At 41.8% G+C, this 23,860-nt stretch overlaps 1 protein-coding gene across 1 annotated transcript in view; it reads left to right on the plus strand.

Moving 5' to 3' along the window:
- LOC111147014 (myosin XVI) overlaps positions 1–23,860 on the plus strand; it is a 471,268-nt gene that overhangs the window by 127,430 nt on the left and 319,978 nt on the right. The window contains exons 7-9 of the mRNA XM_022502858.1: positions 944–1,069; positions 11,823–11,898; positions 14,458–14,611. Coding sequence (XP_022358566.1) covers positions 944–1,069; positions 11,823–11,898; positions 14,458–14,611 — 356 coding nt within the window. The remainder of the gene's footprint in view (positions 1–943; positions 1,070–11,822; positions 11,899–14,457; positions 14,612–23,860) is intronic.

The following is a 23,860-nucleotide window of genomic DNA, read 5'->3' on the forward strand; positions in this document are numbered from 1 at the left end:
TAGAAAAGCAAATATTTTTGCTGGATTTTATTAATATATATGTACACACATTTAATAAGTCTTTTGACTTTATTGTAATTTTATCTTTTTAATAAAAACAGACGGAAAGGTACAAAACTCCATGCTACAAGACCAAGAAGAAATCATTGGTCTTACTACTTTTATATTGTTTTTCTTTCTGCTTCCATATAGTTTCATATTATTATGCTCATGAAATCAAGCACGTAGTTACTTAAGAACCCAGTTTAAATAGGGCATGATGACAGTTCACCTACAAATCAAGGCTGCTGTGCTGGAAGCGGGAATTACCCCACCCGAAAAGTCTGAATCGTTCTCTAAACCCGACCTCCTGGTTGTAGCCTGAGTCCTCCTTCCTGAGCTAAGTTTGCATTCATAAGCTAACCTGGGAGCATGCTCAAAGGAGAACTACATAATCATTTTAAGGTCTGTTGGGATTAACCCGTCCTTTCCAGTGTGTCGGCCCCTTTTTCCTGTTCCTAAGCACCAAGATGATCACATTTCCTGTTGTCATATATGTCCTCAAATCTCCTCTGGTTGCACAATTACAGGGCTAGAATTTCAGGGCCGGTCACTGCGTGTTTGACTTTTTGGGTGAGAAGAGGGAAAAGCGTTCAATTATTGGATTTTGTATACAAAAGTGCTCAGATTATGGTACAGAGGACACTAAAGAGGGAAATGGGAATTGCATGAAAAATCGCACGTTGTCTGGGTCAGAAGGGAAATAATAATTAAGCCATAAGCCTTTGTTCCAAGAAGGATACTGTCCACTTATATCAAATAAGTAAAACTGCAGCTATGTTCTTATTTTTAAAGGTATTTTATATTTGATAATTTATTAGCTCTCTTTAAACCACTAAATAAACAGTTTTGATGTCACTACTTATTTTTTAAAGTTCTATAACAAAATATTTCCTCACTGCAGTTACATATGGCATGTGCCAGTGGCTATAAGGAGGTGGTGGCCCTTCTCCTGGAGCATGGCGGGGACCTGAATATCGCAGATAATCAGTACTGGACCCCACTCCATTTGGCAGCAAAGTATGGCCAGGTAAAGTGATCTCCTAAATTATTTTTTTTAATCATTCTATAATGAATACATCATTTAAATTTTTAAATTTTTAAATTGTGTACAGTCAGGATGAAACTGGGTTTTCAATGGCATCCCATGTTGCCATCATTTTTATGGTTGAAAGAAAGCATCATCTTTTGGAAGGATGCATAAAACATACCGTCCTTGGGATTCTGCATTATGTCATCAAAATTGTTGGAGAGATAAGACAAAATCAAAAACATTTTCATAGGATGGGCTTATTATTTTCTTAACATTACATAGTCCTTATGTAGTTCATATTTTCGTGAATTGTTAGTAATTCCATTTGTTCTCTATAGTTTGTAGAAGTAAAGCAGAATTCCATTTCATGTTTTAATTTTTCACTATAAATTATATTTCATCTTAAAGAATGAAGAATGAAGAGCAGATTTTTTTTCTGTGAATAGATTTTTGGTCATAGCTGATACAACTTGAGTTACTATTGTACAAATTACTTTCTCACCAGCTACCATGACATCATCCGGAAGAAACAAAATGACTTTTAAATGATTTTATGTGGGTGAATGTGACTATAGTGTTCATAATAATTAATTTTGAAATCTATTTATACAATACACAATATTTTGTGTTGGAGAAAGCCTGAGTAGTTCTGTTTTGGAAGAGAATTCATTGTTAAATAAATATGGAGATTTAGGTTAAACTTGTTGATTCTCAAACATTGGTCTAAGGTAACAGGTCATGCCCCTTAGGTTCTAGTAAGACTTGACTTGCTATGAGTAAGTCAAGAGACTTGTCAAGAGTCAAGAGACTTGACTTACCTAAGAGACTTAGTCAAGTCCCTTAGGTACTAATGGGTATGCAAAATATCCATCATAAAATCTGAGCATGGCTGTTGTTAAAATAATGGATGCCATTTGCATTTCACGCAATGTAGAGAAAGCACATTGCTTAGGGGATGTCTTTCAAAATAATCAAAACATTATCTGCTTTGGCAACATTTCCTTTATGAAAAGTATCATTTGTTAATAAATATTTCCAACAGGCTCTTTATTAAGTACACCAAACTCTGTGTTTAGCAAATGAATGTTTGTGTAAGTAAATGGATGGTTCAAGGGGAGGAGACTGCAGATAGCTGGAGTCACTTGTCCTAGGGGTTAGGGGTCCCAGGTCCCCCCAGTAGATCATGGGAGTAGTGGGGGGTCAATAATCCCCGTGCACCATGAACACATCAGTGCTGCATTTCTAGTACCATAGCACACTGGAAGACACTGGGTGTCAGGTTTTGTCTTTAGTAAAAAGTACAGAAGCAAACACAGAAGCAAGTTTGGCTTCCTTGAATACAACCTGTTGGCCCATGCAGAAGAAATGGTAACTAGTGAGTTATCAGAACGTGCTCCTCGTAGTCAGGGATCCCTCTGGAAGGAGCTACATCTGCAAGTGAGTGAGAGCTTGGTAAAATGTGACAGAATGCTGCTTACTACAGTTAAATTAATTAAGGCTTTCATTTTACCCATTTTTTTCCATTTTTCTGATTGGACTTTTAGAGTTAAGATTGGGTTCATTTCAAAGAATACCAAATTGGTTCCCTTTAACCACTTTCATAAGCTAATGGGAGAATAGGACTATTTTTAACAAGTTTTTTTAAAGACATTCCTTGGGGGGGTGCCTGGATGGTTCAGTGGGTTAAGTTTCTGCCTTTGGCTCAGGTCATGATCCTTGTTCCTGGGATGGAGCCCCACATCAGTCTCCTGCTCAGCAGGGAGTCTGCTTCTCCCTCTCCCTCTGCCCTGTCTCCTGCTTGTGCTCATTCTCTCTCTATCAAATACATAAATAAAGTATTTAAAAAAAAAAAAACAGACATGCCTTGGACTGAATACGTCACTACAGCTGTTATTAGACATTTAAATAATTTTTTTTTCAGAAGGCAGTGTGTGGTTTTTGTTTGATTTGGTTGCAGGTCAAATGAAATATATTTGGTAGGACTTGGTGTATTTTACTTGTTATTGTATTTTTTGGTTCTATGATTTCCATTTGGTTTGTATTGTACCTTCTATGCCTTTGATGGAATCTCCTCTTTTTTCATTTGTTTCAAGAGGATTTGTAGTTGCTTGTTGAAGCATTCTCATGAGATCTGCTTACCTTCATCATCAGATGATTGTGGCATGATTCATCTTGCTGTCAGTTCTTCATCTTTTCTCATTCAAGTTGTGATTTCCTGATCTTGGTATGACAAGTGATTTTTAATTTTATTTTTGGACACTTCAGCTATTTTGTTCAGAGATTCTCAGTTCTGAATAAATATTCTAGTTTAGTCCTCCTGTTTACGTTTGATATGCAGACCTGGTCTTCTTCAGTAGGTTGTAGTTCCAGTAGTAGTTTAATTTTCAGACGCTTCGTGGGATTGTTTTGGTCTACGTGGCCCATCTGGTGCTCCTGGGGTCCTCAGTGCTTCTTCCAGTGTCCCCAAAGGGGTGGAAGAAGAGGTTTTCCCAAGCCAGACTACCCTGTGTCTTAAGATAAGGTAGGGGGGTCTCTGCAGGGACAAAAGACTTTTGGGGCTAGGGGCCCATTGAGGTATGCTCCCTCTTACAGGGGCCCCCCTCCCAGCTACCCTTGACTCTCATCAGGGAGGGGATCTCAGCTCAGTGGGAAAAGAGTGCTTGCCTTGGCACTTTGTGTTAGTGGATCGTGGTGCTGGACTCACCTGATCTTGTCTGAGGGACACGTCTGGAATGTGGGAGGGATGCCTCAAAACAAGCCATCTTCTGTCCTTAAGATGGGCTGGGAAACCCTGGGTCTGGGCTAAACTTCAGAGTTCTTCTTGGGTTTATTGTAATTAGCAGGGAAGATAGGAAAGAACCAGTCTAGGTTGGAATGTTTTAAAACACTGCTCTGTTTCAAAAGAATTAGTGACTTCTGAAAGCCTCCTGAAGCTTAATAGAGAGGAATGAAAGGAAGTTAATTTATGATTATTTTCACATGAAACCCATCTGTGGCAGAAGAGAAACAAAGATGCTTTTATATGACTTTCTTGTAACATGTCTACTGGGATCTTTGATTCTGCATATTGAACGTGTCTCGATGTGACCGATTCTTCCTGACCCATATTTTGCTGGGTTTGTTCTGAGGAACACGCCTGCTCACAAGCTCTGAACAGGGTTTGAGCGGACCCAACAAACCTCCCTAATCCTCCTTCCGGGGAGTCTGGCTCAGGATCTTCTATCAATGTGAACCGTCCACCTCTGTTAAAAGGGGGATTTTTACATAGCTCGGGGGTTCTGGGGAGTGATGATGGCAAATGTGGGAGACACGTGTTGAGCACCACTTGGTGTGTGTCCTGGTCATTGATCCCGTTGTGAGATTTGTACAGATGATATCCGATGCAGGGTTTCCGGCAATGGCCATGTATAGTGTTCAAATGAGGCAGCTTTAAAAACCAATGTCACTTTATCCTCTGCTTCTTTCAAAAATGACTAGCCATCAGCTCAGTATTTTCTAATTCCTTATACATTTATGTACCAGGGAGAGATGAAGATCTCGTGTGTCTTCTCCATTCTGCTCCATCAGCCCTGTTCAGCAGGGTTACCAGAATGTAAGCTCCCAGCCACGAGGACAGTTTGCTTGCCCTCTTGCCCTCTGTGCTTGGTGCCCCACAGGGTACCAAAGGGACTGAGGGGGCAGATCCATCAACCAAGAACTCGAAGCAAAGCACTAACATACAGAAGCAGAAGGGGCTTTTCTGGTGGAATATACGACACCAAAACCAAACTATGGTTCTTCAATTCAGACTAAGAAGACAACTAACAGATTTATATTAATAGATTTTGAATCAATTATATCTCAATTATTTTGTCAGGAAAATACCATATGATATATAGAATCATATTTAAAAATTATTCACCTGTAAAAATGCTATTTAGTATTCATTTTGGAAATAATTTAGAAATAGCTTTTATCTGAATTTCAAGTTATATGCATGGGAGATTTATAACTCTCTGAAGAAATTTCCTGTAAATAAGTATATCTCAGTTTAGAAAAAAAGTTTTAGAAATGCTAACATTGTAAAAGACTAATGGCATTTTTGGAGACATTCATAGCAATTTCACTTTCTTATAAATATCTTCCAAATACAAATACCTTTACGGGGAAGGTAGTTCATAATTTTTAGCGGTTTTCCTTATTGACACTTATACTGGGATGGCATATATATTTTAACATTCCCCTTTATAAATATGTTAACTTTCCAGCGAGGAAAAGGAGATGCTTGTTCTTGTGTAAAACTGGGGACTGAATAATTTATGTGACTGATGTCTTTTGGTCTCATAGTACTTTCATGAGTCGTACATAAGATTTGATTCTAGCCTTCTACATATTTTTAGCATTTCTGATAGGATTGGTCACGCTACAACAGAAGATAGCAAAGTAACTATAGATGCCGAAGCCTAAACACTGTCCCCTTCAAAAGCATTTTCTGTCACACAGCCTGCATATCTTGATGTTCAAAGGAGTCATTTGCATTCATTCTCAAAAACATTTTTGCCCAAGTTAATAAGAATTGAGAAATCTTAAGGGGTTTTGTTTGTTCTTTTTTTTTCTTCTTCTCTTTGGGAGAACATGAAGACACTCTCTGGTTTTCCAGCCATCCCTCTGAGCACACGCTGTTGATGGGCTCAGCACTCTGGAGGGTTCCCTCTTTTCTCAGTGTTTACTTGTCTTTAGGGAATCCCCACCCTGCAGCCTCCAGTCCCCTCCATGCTCATGGCTCCCCAAAGCTGCCTCTTGTTTCCCTCTCAAGTTGCAGACCCCTGAGGACCACTGCCAGGTGGGTGATCTCTGTCCGCCTGCCCTCCAGCTGCTCTCATGGACAAAGGGAATGGTCAGCTCATTTCCCAGCACCCCCGGGTGCTGCCCTTTCCATGTGTCATTTACTCACCACAGCACTGGACATCACCCTTCCTCCTAGCTCTCCCCCATCTTCCAGCACGCAACAACTCCCGGAATCTACAAGCTTCCACATAGGAATTGCCTGGGGCTCTGTGAGATGAAACCATGGCCCTATCCGGTCCAGCAGCCTCCCTCCCTGGGGAGCCACCCACCTGCCAGCCCTGTCCCCACTCCTGCACACCTAAGCTTTGTCATCCCAGGTGTCACCACAGTGTCTCCACACAACATCCTTCGCACTGCTGAGACAGGAAACATGCACTCTGTGACACAGTGTGCCAGTGCTCTGTGGCGGGGCTTCTGCTTCCTTCTCCAGCTGCCTTCCCCGGCCTCCCCCATCAGACTGGCGCCTGTAGCTGAACTCAACCACTTCCATTTTCTGGACGATGCCACCATGTGCCTCCTATTGTGTTCTTTGCTCTTCCTGAAATTGTTCGGTGGTTCAGTCTTAACGTGGAGGACCACACGGAGATGCCACTTAAGTGGCCCCTCTCCCAGTTGCTCAAATTCCAGGGAGGATGCTCCCCCGTGCATCTGGTGTGGTCCCGTGTGTTCGTACCTGTCACTTGTCACCGTCGGCTGCGCCTGCTTCATTTGCCTGCACTGCCCTCTGGTCTGCAAGGACCCAGTCTGCAGACAGCGCCCTTTCTTATCAGCGTGGGGTCCCACCCAGGACCCACAGCTCTGTTCTCACAAGGGAGCCTGCACTGCCCTAGAGCTGCAGGTGCCCATCGGTCCAGCCGACTGAGGCTGCTCCTGTGCAGTGGGCTGTGAGCCCACAAGCTCACAGGCGCGGGCTGCCCAGTGGGAGGGACGGTCCCCAGGTGCACAGGTCTGTCCCTGACGCCCCAGAAAAAAGGCATGTGGGCCAAGGGACTCCAGCCAAGGGTGAGCAGCACAGGCAACACCTGCTGGGTAGCGTGAGAAGTCATCAAGGAGGCTGACCAGGAGGGGATGCAGGAGGAGGAGGCTGCCACCTGGGCGAGGGGAGGGACAGGCTCTGGAAGGACCGGCAGGTACTGGCGGGATTGGAGAGCCTGTGCTCTCAGCAATGGAGGCAGAACTCTTGGGTCTAATGTACAATCACAGTTGGGCCACAAATAGGGATAATAGTAATTTATTAGGTGGTTTTGTATTTTACATCTGAAATCCTTCAGGGGCAGGAAGCACACACTGGGAGTTCTGGGACCTTTAACGCTTCAGTTTCTTGTTACTAGATGAAGGGAACAGTCTCCTCTAGCGTCTGAGCTAGAAACTAGCTTCGTCCAGATGCTCATCGTAGTGGTTCAACTCTTTAAAGGGGCCATTTAAATGACCATCAAGGAATTAATTTTGCTAAATTCATCCACACTGAAGGACAACTCTCCAAAGAATGAACAAGTCCATGTCCAGTGAAACTTGTGTGGATTTAAATTTCAGCTTAAGTGCATTTTCATTCATCCTGCAGGGTCTCCCTTTCCACGCTCACCACCCCCAGCACACACACACACAGTGACCTTATCCTCCGGAGCCTTTGGTGAGTGTAGCGGTCTTGTACTGGTGGTGACGAATTCTTGCTGGGTTACACACCTGACCTATTCACAATTGAAGCAATTTACCTAATGGTCTTTTGAGAGGGTAAAGCAATTGTTCCGGAGGAGAGTAATTGAAATTAGCACAGGCCTGTTTAATTTAGTTCTGTGACGGGCCTCCCCGATTTCTGATCGGAAGCACATGGGGAAAACTGGCTCTAAAAAAAGAAAGGAATTCCCCAAATGAGAGGGCTTCCTCCTTCCACACATGAATGCCTCTTTTTATGGGCCTGAAATAAAATGGAGTTGCTTTTATTGCTAGAGATTTTCCTGGAGGAAACATTTTGCCTTTGTTACTGAATTGCTTTCTGGGGTTCCAGGAGAGGCTGTGGAGAGAAGTGGTTTTCTGAGAGATGGCACATTTCTCTTTGGAGGCCTGGACACACTGAATTGCATTTACAATTGCCAAGTAATTGTTAGGTGTGTGTCTGACATTTTTGCAGAGATATAAAAGCATTTAGATTTATTACTGTTCTTTCAAATTTGGGAAAGCCAAAGGTAATCTTAGCTCACTTTTGGCTTTTTTGTTTTGTTTTGTTTTCTTCTTCCTTTCCCTCTTTTATCCTTCCCTCCTTCTACCTGTCCATCTTTCTTTTCCTTCTTTCCTTTCATGTGGTTTAAATGCAAACACATCACTCTCATCTTTAATATAAAACAAAGCTCTTTCCTGTACCTATTTCAATGTCCTGGGAAACTGCTCTCTATATTTTATCTTTCATATTTCAAGAGAATATCTCCCGTTAATAAACTCTATATTTGGAAATAAAAACAAACTTCTATATATAAGCACTGTAATATAATTTAAATGTTACTGATATAATCCATGTTCTGCAAAATCAAACACCGATTTTTGAATGGGCTTTGGGAAAGCTAACAAGGAGCGACTGTTTGAAATCTAATCAATTTTTTAATGAGAATACCAACCAGAACAATCATCGGTGGGTAGGGAGATGTCTCATGTGCCTGGATGCGAAGCTCTGTGTGTGGGGAGAGCCACAGCATGTGTTACAATAGCAAAACCCAAGATTGGAAAACCCAGTCTCGTTCTTATCAATATAATAAAGCAAGAAATAGAAACAAAGGACAAAGTTGGGAAAGGAGAAAGGAGAAAGGAGGATGAAATGCCAAAGGAATCCACAAAAAATGGAAAGACTAGACCCATTAAGTGCATTTATCAAGTTGTTTACAGTAGCATTAAAAACATAAAACATATAACAATATACTTAACAGAATATTTTAACAGAAAATTTCTACAGTGAAAACTATGGAACACTGTGGTGAGGAATTAAAGAAGACCCCAAAAAATGGAGGAGTAAGCCATAATCATGTGCTTTGACAGTGAATATTTTTAAGATCTCTGTGGAAGGCTGAAAAGAGGCCCCCAGAGATGTCCACACCTTGAAGCTCAAAGCCTGTTAATTTGTTTGTTCCCTGAAAAAACAAAAGAACTTTGCAGTTTTGATTGGTTATGGATTTTGAGATGGGAAGATTTTCCTGGATTACCCAGATGGGCCCAATCTCATCACTCGGGTCCTTAAAAGCAGAGAACAATTCCTGGCTCAGGGTCCCTGGGTGGTGTGGCTATGCAAAAATGGGGGGTGTTGTTATTCCAAATTGGGCCGTGGTCGTGTAAATGAAGGCCATTGCATGCGAATAGGGAGGGTGTTTATGAAAAAAGGGCAGACACCTGCAACATTGTTGGCTTGAAATTGAGGGAAGGGGCTACAAGCCAAGGAACATGAGTTGCCTCTAGAAGCAGGAAAAGGCAAGAAACAGATTTTTCTTGAGAGCCAGAGGGAACAAAGTGCTGCTAACACCCCAACTTTAACCCAGTGAGACCTGTGTCAGACTGCTGACCTACAGAATTGTAAGATAATTTTCCTTATTTAAACTACTAAATTTGTGATATTTTTAAAAGCCATATAAAATTAATATGGTATTCACTTAAAGCAATTCCAATAAAAATCCTAAGCCTTTTCTTTTAGAAATTGAAAAGCTCATTCTAAAATTTATATGGAGCTACCAAGTACCTAAATAGACAAAATTATCTTAAAAAATAAGAAAATTACAGACTTTTTTCAAGACTTACTCTAAGTCTTTCACTTATAAGATTTCAATACTGGCTCCAAGCTGCACTAATCAAAGTGGTGAGGAAGTGCAGTAAGGACAGACAGACAGATCAATGAAACAGGCACGGACATGTATTGTCCATTAATTTTCAACAAAGGTACCAAAGCAATTCAGTGAGAGGAAAAAAAGTATTTTCAAGAAATAATGCAGAAAAACGAATGGTCCTGGACCAAAATAAATTTGAGATTTTCTCTGTCATTTGCAAAAACTCACTTGAGATGGACCATACGTATAAAAGTTAAATTATACAGCCTTTAGGAAAAAATATAGTATCATATTGTCACGGCCTCTGAGCGGACAGTTATTTTGAAAATAGAGTGTTGACCACTTGAGAAAACAATACAGATGTTACACTTTCACAAAAGCAGAGCAAAGTTAAAATATTCTTCTGTTTTTTAAAAAAAAGCATTTTCAAGAATATGAATGGGGACGCCACAGAATGGGAAGAAATATTTGTGATACACGTATCTGACAAACATATCTAGAACACATGAAGAACACAGGTCACTAAAGCAAACATAAACACTCAGTAATAAACAGGCGAAGAAGTCTTGAGTAGACACTTCCAAAGAAAGCTGAGGAGGGCCACTCAACACGTGGAAAGGTGTTCAGTATCATTTGTCATCACAGAAGCAAGCTAAACCAGACTGAAATATTACTTCATTCCTGGTATGAGAGCGAAATTTCTAAAAATGACCATATTAAGTGTTGGAGAGAATGTGAATCTAGCAATAGGCAAATGCATAGTAGCAAAGTTATTAAGTAGAGTGCAGAGCAGCAGGACGTCTTGTTGGGGATGGGGCAGGCATTTGAGCTCTTTGGAAAACAGCTAGAGCTATCTAAGCCACGTTGACGGTGTCCAGACCTTTATCCCAGCAATTTCAGTCCTACATGCTTGCGTCCTGAAGAGACCTTGGCACGCGTGCACCAAGATAAATAAGAACAGTTGTAGCAACGTTACTTGTAAAAATAAATGACTACAAACGGCTTGAAAGTCCAGGCAGGAAGGCACGTAAATTACGATATATTTGTACGGTGCAGTTATACTGTAGCTGACAAAATGAATGAATCTTGTTTCTGTCCATCACCTTTGATGACTCTCAGAATGCAGGGTTAAGTCACGAAAGCAAGGCGTAGATGAGTATACGCGTGTGGATTTCACTTCTCTAAGTGTCACGCACAGACTGAGGTATGTGTTGTTTGGGAGGTGCTTCTGTACATAAGGGAGAAATGTATAAAGAAATCATAATGATAGCCCGAAATTCATGACAGTGGCCACAAGTGGCCAACTCTGAGGGATAATTTTGGGAAGAAACACCGAAAGATGCCATGAATGACCTATTTTAAAAAGTTGGGGGTGCCTGGGCAGCTCAGTCGATTGAGCGTCTGACTCTTGATTTCTGCTCAGGTCATGATCTCAGGGTGGTGAGACTGAGCCCCACATTGGGCTCTGCCCTTAAGTGGGGAGTCTGCTTGGGATTCTGTCTCTCCCCTTCCTTCTGCTCTTCCCCTCCATGCTCTCCCTCTCTAAAATAAATAAATCTTAAAAAAAAAAAAGTTGGATACCCTGGAAATCATTTCATACTTCTCTTTCAGGGCTCATGTACACATATATACTCATTGAATTTATATTTTATAATAAGATTTAAAGAATATATTAACCTCTCATCAGGTTGCTTTCTTCCTTTCTTACAGTGTAAGATTTAAGTTTTCCTAACTCCCCCTGTGACTTTAGTTCATGTTGTCTGTGGGGTTCCAGTGATGGGACAGGACCAGTGAGACGTTAATGAGTCGCTCAATTAAAACAAAACACATATAAGGTGTAATTCCTCCCACCAGATGCCCTAAAATAAACCAGGAAGGTGTTAAGTGAGCATTTTCAAATCCCCAGCAATTTATCCCTCCTTTGATAAGTAATTTTTGGTTTGAATGTCTTTCACTTTTTTTAAAAAGGAGCTGGGAAAACTAGAAGTGGAGAGAGTGAGAAACGCTTAGGGTGGGATGTGTTCATGCCTTCTCCCTCCAGCAGGCTGGATGAAGCCCCCTAGAGACCACGCTTCTGTAGCTCTCTCTGGGGATTCTTATTTCAGTGAACTTTACTGTTTCAGACAAACCTGGTGAAGCTTCTTCTGATGCATCAGGCAAACCCAAACCTTCTGAACTGCAATGAAGAGAAGCCCTCAGGTAGGTTATGAGTGTCCTGGGACCAGTGAGCGGTTCCTGACTCCTTCCTGCCCTACCAGAACTTGTTCGTCCATCCCAAGCATGGCTGCCAAGTGAGGCCGCCTCCCCTGGAAGCTCTGTGCACACGCTCCATCCAAGCCCTGTTCCAGAAGCAACTTGCCCAGCTCCTTTGCAAAAGGGCCTTACAGGCTGGTTCCCATCATTGGGACCCTTGTACTTCCCTGCAATTTGCTTCTGGGGCTTTCAACTTCCCACACAGTGATTCCTTCAATGGCAATTACTGTTGAATATATTTTTGCTGTTATTTAACTGGTTTTTTATCATTTCAAATACACACCTATTCATCAGGGTAATTTTAAATAATATTTTTTTTTTTCTGCACAGACAGGTCTAATGCAAGGAATTGAGACTGATACCCTCCAGCTAATTTAAAACTCTCACAATCTTAATTGAATATTACCATTTTTGATAAGTATCTCTTGAACATTTCTAGAGTTCTTTTTACCACTGTTCTTTCATAATGTTCATCTACTAATTTAAAAACAGGGATGCTGCATTCATTTTCTAGCTTTTACAATTTGACAACAAATGTATTCGTAAGTTTTTTGTTCATTAAAAATAAGAATTCTAAGTAACAGAGAAAAGTGTAGCACAGGTCATACATTACTATAAAAATCTTGAAGGTAATAAGTGAGCACTTTATGACTGAGATTTCTCATTGGATATATTTGTAGGAGTATGATGACATGATAAACCTCCAGCTTAAGACAGGGTGAGAGATTTGCTCTATTTCTTGCTTTTTGAAGTTAGTGTTTAATGTTTATTCATCTTACCTGCTAAAACAAACTGAAGATGTAACAAATGAAACTCTAAGATACTCGGACAGTTTCAACCTTTGGGCGCGGGCTGATGTTAATGAGAGCGCGGTAATCTTGGTATCAATGACAAAGGCATGGCTCATGGTAAGTATTAAAAGAGCAAGGAGACATTTCTGGATTTTTCTATTTGTTTAATGTATTTATGGTGAAACATGTCACATTTAACATTTGTCACATTCCTCAAAGTCACATCCCGGGCTTCTTTCCCAGAGAAGAGAATATACGATTGACCCTTGACCACATGGACTCCCCCTTTAGGTCTAGTGTAGTTGGCCTAAATGTGCCAAAATGGACACCCAAGGCAACCCACAGTCCTAGAGGCCAGGGTGGGACTAAATGTTTGGTCTAACCTCAGCCCTGGCCACCTCAGGATAGGATGGCTGTCTTAGACAGGTTGCCTGTGTTGGCCATACCTAGTCTACCCTCAGTGTAATCCATTTTCCATGCCTTGTTGGTCAAGAGAGACACAGTGATGGGCTGGTAGAAGACTCTCAACAATCATTTGTTGATTGAAGGAAAATACTTCTTCCACACACAAGGACAAAGAGCTATAATACAGCGAGGGTTCTGAGTAAATGCAGGAGGGACCAACATCTAATCCAGCAGCACGAATAATGAACCAGATACAATAATAGCACAGAGAACAGGAAAGTAGACACCCAGATTATGACTAAGCAGAAGAAAATCATCACAGTATTATATTCGAATCTTGCCATTTTGTGTTTCTTGAATTTGGAGTGGATACAGAAAAAATTATCTGGGGGACAAAAGCAGTTTGGGGTGTAGTCATTAGGTAGGACAGACATAATCACCCAAGGTGAGGAAGCCGGGCTACTTCCTCTTTGTTACTGGATATGATCTAACCTAGAGCAGATGGTGGTAAAATCTTGGCATAAACATCTCGTGGTGGCTGAATTAACTCATCCAGCCCATCAAGCCACATAACTCAAATCTGTAGACACAAGTGGTCACGCACTTCAGTCACAAGGATTGAAAAGGAGCAGTTGTGTCCATTAAGTTCCCAATTGTTACTAAGGTGAATTTTTCTTCAAGATTTTTTGACTTCCAGTTTCAGTTGTTAGTCAGTGTTAATCTGAGTAATGCACGTCTAGGTTGCTGCCCGGGTATATTCAGATGTCACTGTTGACATGTGGTATGTCATACATAAGGAAGTACAACTATCTTTCAGATTGAAACAACAGATCACAGAGTCTAGACTCACTGTTTTCAGAATTCAACTATTTATTGGTCCGTCTACAAATGGATGCGTAAAGAATACCTACTCTAAGTTTTCCAGTAAGCCAGTCCTGGGGAATGTGTAACCGTTTTCATCATTTTGATTGTTATTCGTCAAGATGAAGAGGAGTTGCACTGAGAATGAAAATGACATCACGTTCTTCAAGCTTAGCTTCTCTGTGATTTTACATTTTAACTTCACCACTCAGTGAATATTATTTCTACATTCTTGCATTTCATTTGTAATTAAACATGCCACCGATATAGAACAAGAACGCTTTTTAAAATGGTGGTACTGCAGCTTCATACCTACCATAAACTCTTCATGTTTTTTGTTTTGCTCTGATCAATTTTCACGTTTTGAGCATGCCCGAATTATGGAAAGGGAACCATTTTCTGTGATCTCAGCACCCACTTTTCCTGATGTTCCTCTTGCTTCTTGTAGATATCGCCGCATCTGAGTTTATTGAGGAAATGCTGTTGAAAGCCGAAGTTGCCTGGGAAGAAAGGGTAAAAGAGCGTTTATCTGTTCCTGCCTTGGCCTCCGAGGAGCCCTATGAAGAGATCCTCCACGATCTCCCCGCTCTCTCGAGCAAGCTGTAAGTGCCTTCCCTGTAGAGTGCCGACTTCAAAGCCCTTGCTCGCAGAGATTATTTTCTCTGCCATCCCTGCCAACCATTTTATAGTCAGTATGAAGACAGAGTTCATAGCTGAATTGAAGCTGAATGTTACTGTCTTTACCAACAAGTACTTGTTGACAATGATGAGTTTAGCTTCATTTTCTGAAAAATCCTCTGATTCTTTTTTTTTTAAAGATTTTATTTATTTATATTGACAGACAGAGATCACAAGTAGGCAGAGCAGCAGGCAGAGAGAGAGTAGGAAACGGGCTCCCACTGAGCAGAGAGCCCTATGTGGGGCTCGATCCCAGGACCCTGAGATTATGATCTGAGCCAAAGGCAAAGGCTTAACCCACTGAGCCACCCAGGCACCCCTCCTCTGATTCTTTTAAACATTATTATTTTAGTTATAGATCAGGTGTGTCACCATGAGACCAAAGATGATACTTTAAATGTATTCCACGTTTTTAAGTCACCGGATTTGGAAGATTTCCTGTGACCCTATAGTAATGGCTAAATTTCTAAAGTAGGAAATACAAATATCCACTTTTTTCTCTCTGAAGTATAAAACTTAATGACTTCTGGTTGCCTAAAACATCTCCTTAGTACTGATACGTACGACAACAAACATGAACCTCAACTTTATGCTGAGTGAGTGAAGGCAGACACCAAAGGCCATATGTTGTGTGATTCCCATTGCATGAGGTGTCCAGAATGGGCAAATCCACAGAAACAGAAGTGTATTAGTGGTTGCCAGGAGTGGGGCAATGGGGAATGACTCTGACTGGATAGGGAGCTTCTTTTGGGGATGATGGCAATGTCCTAGAAGTAAATGTGATGCATACACAAATTTGTGAATATGCTTTTTTAAAAGAGCACTGAATTATACACTTTAAAAGTGTGAATTTTGTGCTATGGGGATCCTATCTCAACAAAAGAAGAAAATACGTAAGGAAAAAATATTTCAGGTTGAAAAGAACATTTTTAACACACTGTTCTCTTTTTCTAAGACCTATTTATTTATTTCTTTGAGAGAGAGAGAGCAGAACAGGAGGGAGAGGGAGTAGGAGAGAATCTCAAGGAGACTCCACGATGAGCTGGGAGCCTGAGGAGGGGCTTGATCTCAGGACTCTGAGATCATGACCTGAGCCAAAACCAAGAGCTGGACGTTCAACTGACTGAGCCACCCAGGCACCCCTAACACATTGTCCTTTCGATAGAGAACATAGATGAAATGAATCGGAGCTTTGGCAGGATTAACATAAAACATGCGTGTATTTCTTCCACAGATCTCTTGCGGGTAATTTACCAAACAGCATTTTTTTTTTTTTTTTTTTTTTTTTTTTGCTGTAGTCCGCGGTTTAGCCCTGGTGTTCAGGAAGGTTTTGTCTTTTGCCACTCTCCTCACCTCAGCGTTGCTGAACTTTCCCCAAACCATTTCTATCCTTTGTGTCTGTCAGAATAAACAAATGCTCTTGTTCTGTGAAAATACAAGTTGCCCTCCTTAAACCAAGTGCCTTCTTGAATGGTTTGATAACCTGGATTTTTTAATGCAAATCCTGCCCTTCAGCTCTTTCTAGAAGTTACTCTGCTTGAAGGAATTGGAAGAAAATAGAACTCCAGGAAGAAGGGGAAAGAGCAAGTGGGTCTCGCCTCATTGGCCAGTTTCCCTGCTCCAGGCAGGGCCAGGCATTCCCATGAAGCTCGCTGTTTGTTCCATCTCATTACTTTGCCCAAGAAAGAATAGTGCATATTCATCGGTATGAGTCGTGTATGATTAGGAAGAACTTACTCAGCCTTCTCTTCTTCTCGTGCAGTCTGTGCTTATCTCCAGAAAGTCTCTTTTCCCACCTTTCATCAGCAACCCTCTTTCTGAGCACGTAACCTGCATTACCTCATCTGAATTATCATTGCCTTTCACTTTTCAATCCAACTTCCTATCCCTTCCCTTCTACAGTTAACTCGCTCCTTTTACATTTTCCTAGGATATATTTTGTTAAAATTTTAAGGAACAGTTGAGTGGTTTCTGGTACCTCAACATACAAGTCAAACTCCCTTTCCAGTATCAACTTGTGTTGATCGTCCTGTGAGGATTTGTGCGCTAAATCTCGGTGAGTTAGGACAAGAGCATGACTCCTGCTATGCTCCACCACCAGCAGCCATCCTGTCTTTGGTTAAACATTTAATCAGGAGGAAATTCCTGCGTTATTGAACTATTTCATATTCCATGTTTTAAGGTATCTTCTATTGAGTGAACATCATTAAGCAGTCTATGTGTTGCCTCACTTTCTTGGTTCATGTTTCCAAATGAGCAGGTTAAACAACTCCAGAGCCCTCCCAGAGACAGTCTTCCACATCTATAAAGCTTTCAGGCTTCTTGCCATACTTGCCTGCGATTCCCCGCTCTGTGCTTTCTTGCCTTCTTGCCTCCTCCCCACACTCTCTCTCGTGTCCTCATGTAGAGGACCTCAGTGTCAGGGGTGTGGTGATGGCCGCTAACAAGACAGCTGTCGTGGCACGTGCCCTGTGGTGTTGGAACATGGAAATGCTCTCCCAGGGTCTGTCACCCCTGAAAAGTTTGATGTGGGTCATGTTTGCTGCGAGTACTCTATTTCATGGGTCCTGGAGTTGGAAGCCACAGCAGTTCCACGTACCTGGTGGGGTGGAGTCATTGGCCAAACACTTGTGCGTGCTCAGTGATTCACCGCAAGAGCTGACGGATCCCATCCCCTGACCAGACACCAGGATTGGTGCAGTGTTTACGGGGCTCATTGCCTTGAATCTGCAGAACAACACAAGTACGCTCCCTCTTTCATTTTTGTTGTTGTTGTTGTTAATGTTTTTAATTTGAGTATCATTGATGCACAATGGTGTATTAGTTCCAGGAATACAATGTCACTATCTGCCGTGCTCGCCACGAGGGCAGCTACCGTGCATCACCAGATGCCATTACAGTACTCCCACTATATTTCCTATGCTGTATCTTTTATTCATATGATGTTTTTTGTCTTATAATTTTTTTCAGTTTTGATATATCGATACACACAACACAAGGACTTCTTAAAAATTTTTTAAATTTACAGCCAATTTAATTGACGTACAGTGTATTATTAGATTTGGGGGTAACACAAATGCTTTCTGTTCTATCCCATGTTCTGCATCCCCCCCACCAAGACTCAGAACTCGAGTAACTCGACTCCTGTCACGCACATGTACCCACTCCCCTGTTGTTTCAGTGAGGAGGTAATTTTTATTTGCAATTCGAAAACTTCTAATTTGGCTTGAAAGAGGAAATGGGTGATCTGAGTTTCCCTGCTATGCTCAGGCAGCTTCAGGCATGGAATATTGTCAGTTTAGCCTAAGTGTTTCTTCATATAACAACTTAAGAAGATACTCTGTAATCAGGAAGACATTTCCCTTCTGCAGAAATGAGGAGCATGAAGGCTCCTTGCAGTACAGTCGAGCACTGATCTGCTTTTAAGCGGAAGCTCAAGTCAAAGGGAACAACATGGGGCTGTTATTTCCCCTGTGGCTGCCATGTTATTTTTCACACCCTTGTCTGGTTTGCTCTGAGTGTCTACACTCACTTCCTGAGGTGCCTTGTGAGGCCATGTACTGTGGTCCTTATGGACGGAGACCCAACGCCACACATTCCAGTTCAGATCCTGGCTCTGACTGGTGGCCTCTGTGACTTCGACAGAGTCGTTGCCATATGTCGCCTCCAGTGTAGACTATGGGTGCCGTCTAGTAAAGAATTTTCCCAGGCCTTTGTCACTGCTTCCTGGGAGGGGAGAAGCTCAGTCTTTGGAATCCCCAACCCATAGGTCTGCCTCTGCTGTTCAGGATCCCTGGGATCACACTTGGATTTAGGCTAACAAGGTGCCTCAGGGTAGGGGGCTGATCATGCCAGAAAACCCAGTGCTGGAATGGAAGGACTGAGCAGTGAGCCAGCCTGGCCTCAGGAGGAGAGGAGGACTGGAGGCTGAGATCAGTGACAGAATCCATCATATCTACGGAACCAAACCTCCAGAAGACTCTGCGTAAGCCCAGTGGAGGGTCCTGGTGGGTGGCCACCTCTGTGTGCGTTGGGGGGAGTCAATGTGCCCTGATTCCCACACTTGACCCTGAGGGTCTCTGTGCAGGGATGATCCCAATTCATACCCTCCCTAAGAAAGCTGTGAGTATAGTGCCTTCCTGAGCTCTGCGAGTTGTTCTAGTGGGTTATCAAGCCGGAGGGAGTTGTGGGAGCCCCTGGGCTGGTAGCTCGTGGGTCAGAAGTGTGGGTGAGCATGAGACTCCCAAACTTGTGACTGTGTCTGAAGTGGGGGGCTGCCTTTCCCTTAACTTGTAGGCTCCGTGCTATAGGTAGTCAGTGTCAGAGTCGAGCTACAGTACCACGGGTGATGACGATGGTCAGCAGTGTCTCATGAGGTGGTTCTTGATGGCTCCGTGACTTAGTATTTTTGAAACACAGCAGTCTCTGGCTCAATGTGAGACCATGTCAGCTCTCAAGAAATGACAAAAAGGCAGGCAGACGCTCTTCACGTGTCTGTGAATTGTCGGCCTAATCATCTGACGAATGAAGGACTTCTAGCTCTAAGCTAAGACAAGAGAATGAAGCTTCCAGTTTGCTGTTTTCAAACTGAAAATGACCATATAGAGAAAAGCTTATTTTCTAAGTAGCTGATAGGAAAAATCCAGTGTCAGAGACGACCAGCTTTGAGTGACTGGTGTGGGGCTGGTTCTCCAGGGCTTCTGAGTCACATAGCACCTGGGATGGAGAGACAATGTGACTGGGAGAAGTCTGGAAAGAGGCAGATCTGAGCGGGTCTGAGGACACAAGGATAAGGGGCTTGGGGTGGGTGGGTCCCAGGACGCGTAGGCCAAGTGGCCGTTGATGAGGAGAAATACCTTGTGGGAATCTGTAAGAGGCAGAGTGTGAGTTTTGCAGTGTGTCCTTGTGGACCTTAGTGAAACCTGAGACTCCCGGCAGGCCTGGAGTCGATGTTATGGAAAGCCTTCCAGGGGCCACATTTTATGAAACAAGCCCAACATGCATTTACTTAAAAGCAAGCCAACTGTCTGTGGCTTCACAAGGATTTCTTCTATGGCCTTTGTTGCACAATGAAAAGAACTATGATTCACATAGCACTGTGGATTCAGTCATCATTTCCACCGATCTTCATTTAAACTCCATGACTTAGAGGGGATACACATGATGATCTACATTTTTCTTACGGAGAAACAGAAACCCAGGGGTGTGACAGACCTATGGATAGTGAGTGAGTAGCAGCCATGATCAGAACCACAGTCTTTGGATTCTTTGGAAATGCTCTCCAACCTGAGGTGGCAACAGGTTCAGGAAGATTATCTTAAGTCTCTCCCCAGGCTCACAACGTGCACAATCTTGTCATACAAATTAAATAAATAAATAAATAAATAAATAAAATGAAAAAATATATATATATATATGACGTTGCAAATGAGGGACATAGCCTTTAACCCATGCCTCAACGCCACAGCTAGGGACTTTCTTGACAGAAATTGTCTCCTAATAATTTAGTCCAGGGCGCTTGGATAAGCAATCCGGGAAAGTGCATTTTTACTCATAGAGCCTGAGGCACAGTTGTGCTTTGGCATTAATTTCCTGGCTCATGGTGGTTGAACACCACCTCTCTGGTTATTCCTGTGAGGCGTTGTTCTGGTGCATTTACTCCTGACGCCGAGGGACCTGACCAATTTCAAAATCAGTGCGGCTTCCGTGACCATTTCACAGTAAAATGACATCACCTGAGGTAAAGTCGGACCAGACTCCCAGCCCAGGATTCATCAGAGTCTTTGGAAGGAGCTTTGTGTTACAAACTGACCATAAAGCTATCTGTTGGTTCCATATGAATTTAGGAATGAATCCTGTGGCCCAGAGGGGGACAGAGAGAAATGTCACATGATACAGGGAGATCAGGAAACCCTGAGAATTATCTCATCTGGTTTTTAATTTTTATTTTTTTAATTTTTTAATTTTTTATTTCTTTTCAGCGTAACAGTATTCATTGTTTTTGCACCGCACCCAGTGCTCCATGCAATCCGTGCCCTCTCTACTACCCACCGCCTGGTTCCCCCAACCTCCCACCCCCCCGCCCCTTCAAAACCCTCAGATTGTTTTTCAGAGTCCATAGTCTCTCATGGTTCACATCCCTTTCCAATTTCCCTCAACTCCCTTCTCCTCTCCATCTCCCCTTGTCCTCCATGCTATTTGTTATGCTCCACAAATAAGTGAAACCATATGATGATTGACTCTCTCTGCTTGACTTATTTCACTCAGCATCATCTCTTCCAGTCCCGTCCATGTTGCTACAAAAGTTGGGTATTCATCCTTTCTGATGGAGGCATAATACTCCATAGTGTATATGGACCACATCTTCCTTACCCATTCGTCCGTTGAAGGGCATCTTTGTTTTTTCCACAGTTTGGCGACCGTGGCCATTGCTGCTATAAACATTGGGGTACAGATGGCCCTTCTTTTCACTACATCTGTATCTTTGGGATAAATACCCAGTAGTGCAATTGCAGGGTCATAGGGAAGCTCTATTTTTAATTTCTTGAGGAATCTCCACACTGTTTTCCAAAGTGGCTGCACCAACTTGCATTCCCACCAACAGTATAAGAGGGTTCCGCTTTCTCCACATCTTCTCCAACACATGTTGTTTCCTGTCTTGCAAATCAATCAATGTGATAGAACAAACTAATAAGAGAAGAGAGAAGAACCACATGGTCCTCTCAATTGATGCAGAAAAATCAGCAGAAAAAGCATTTGACAAAATCCAGCATCTGTTCCTGATTAAAATGCTTCAAAGTATAGGGATAGAGGAAACATTCCTGAACTTCATAAAATCTATCTATGAAAGACCCACAGCAAATATCATCCTCAATGGGAAAAAGCTTTCAGCCTTCCCATTGAGATCAGGAACACGACAAGGATGCCCACTCTCACCACTCTTGTTCAACATAGTGTTAGAAGTCCTAGCAACAGCAATCAGACAACAAAGAGAAATAAAAGGTATCCAGATTGGCAATGAAGAAGTCAAACTCTCTCTCTTCGCAGATGACATGATTCTTTATATGGAAAACCCAAAAGACTCCACCCCCAAACTACTAGAACTCATACAGCAATTCAGCAATGTGGCAGGATACAAAGTCAATGTACAGAAATCAGTGGCTTTCTTATACACTAACAATGAAAATATAGAAAGGGAAATTAGAGAATCGATTCCATTTACTATAGCACCAAGAACCATAAGATACCTGGGAATAAACCTAAACAAAGAGGTAAAGGAACTGTACTCAAGGAACTACAGAACACTCATGAAAGAAATAGAAGAAGACACAAAAAGATGGAAGACCATTCCATGTTCTTGGATCGGAAGAATAAACATTGTTAAACTGTCTATACTGCCTAGAGCAATCTATACTTTTAATGTCATTCTGATCAAAATACCACTGGTATTTTTCAAAGAGCTGGAGCAAATAATCCAAAAATTTGTATGGAACCAGAAGAGACCCCGAATCACTAAGGAAATGTTGAAAAACAAAAATAAAACTGGGGGCATCACGTTACCTGATTTCAAGCTTTACTACAAAGCTGTGATCACCAAGACAGCATGGTACAGGCATAAAAACAGACACATAGACCAGTGGAACAGAACAGAGAGCCCAGATATGGACCCTCAACTCTATGGTCAAATAATCTTCGACAAAACAGGAAAAAATATACAGTGGAAAAAAGACAGTCTCTTCAATAAATGGTGCTGGGAAAACTGGGCAGCTATATGTGGAAGAATGAAACTTGACCATTCTCTTACACTGTACACAAAGATAAACTCGAAATGGTTTCTAGTTTTAAACCATTTACACTGTCCCTCAAGCATGGTTGAATAACTAGTTGGTCTTCCAAAGTTGGTTGAGAACTAGACTTGGCTTAAGAGGAAGGTAGAATCTGATAATGAAGATTATTAAAGATTTCCTTGACTGAAATGAATGATGATAATGTTGTTTTATATAAATATCATTCATTAAATACCTATTCAGCAACACCACCGTATACTAGATAGTCACTTCTCACAGTATAACCTACCATATGCAGAAACTCTCTTCATGTACTCACAGAGCTGTTGCACTCAACTTATTTTAATTTAGATTTTTAAAATTTCTTTGCAGATACCTGTTGAGTAGATGAGTATAAAATGTCTTAAAAACAGGGTCATTTCCAATTCAACTGTAAGAAACACATTGACTTTTTTTTTAAGATTTTATTTATTTATTTGACAGACAGGGATCACAAGTAGGCAGAGAGGCAGGCAGAGAGAGAGGAGGAAGCAGGCTCCCCGCTGAGCAGAGAGCCCAATGCGGGGCTCGATCCCAGGACCCTGAGATCATGACCTGAGCCAAAGGCAGAGGCTTTAACCCACTGAGCCACCCAGGCGCCCCCCTCCCCCGTTTTTTTGTTTTTTAAAGTAGGAGCCATACCTAGCATGGGGCCCAACATGGGGCTTTTGAACTCAGGACCCTGAGATCAAGACTTAAATCGAAATCAAGAGTCATAGGCTTAACCGACTGAGCCTCCCAGGCACCTGACATTTTTGTTTTTTTAAACACAGTTATATTTTTTCAAAGTGTTTTTTTTTTTAAATATATTTTTTATTACAAAAACTAAAGTCATTTGGTGGGGGGGCAAAGATATCAATTAACTCAAAGCTCTCCAAGAGCTGTTTCATTCAGAAGTGAGCTTTGGATCATGATTTTGTAGATGCAGAAAAACCCAAATGCCTTATAGTGTGTAATTTATGCAGCTGTGTTCTTAGGATTAAAATTGAGAACTATCCATTCAGTTCATGACTTCACCACCAAAATAATGGAGTTTCATATGCCATTTCTACACAATTGTTTCGGTTTCAGTTTTTTCTTTGTTGGCCTAATGTAGCCCAATATAGTCAATTTTGCTTGTTTTCTGTAGTTTTCTAAATTTGCTAGAGTCCTAATGGGCAATAATTATCGCTTTTTTTAGTTTTATTTTATTACATTCCTGTTTCCATTTTCAGAAATAAAATCTCAGTTACTACAGGCACATTTGCTCTGCATGAAATGCCTTTTATGTTTATTGAAATCAGTAAGTCTTAAATAAATCCAGCAGAGTTCAGAAATTGATTGTCTACTGGTATAGTCCCATGCAGT

The sequence above is a fragment of the Enhydra lutris genome, unplaced genomic scaffold (assembly GCF_002288905.1).
Source record: "Enhydra lutris kenyoni isolate GAN:26980312 unplaced genomic scaffold, ASM228890v2 scaffoldscaffold15, whole genome shotgun sequence".
NCBI lineage: Eukaryota > Metazoa > Chordata > Mammalia > Carnivora > Mustelidae > Enhydra > Enhydra lutris.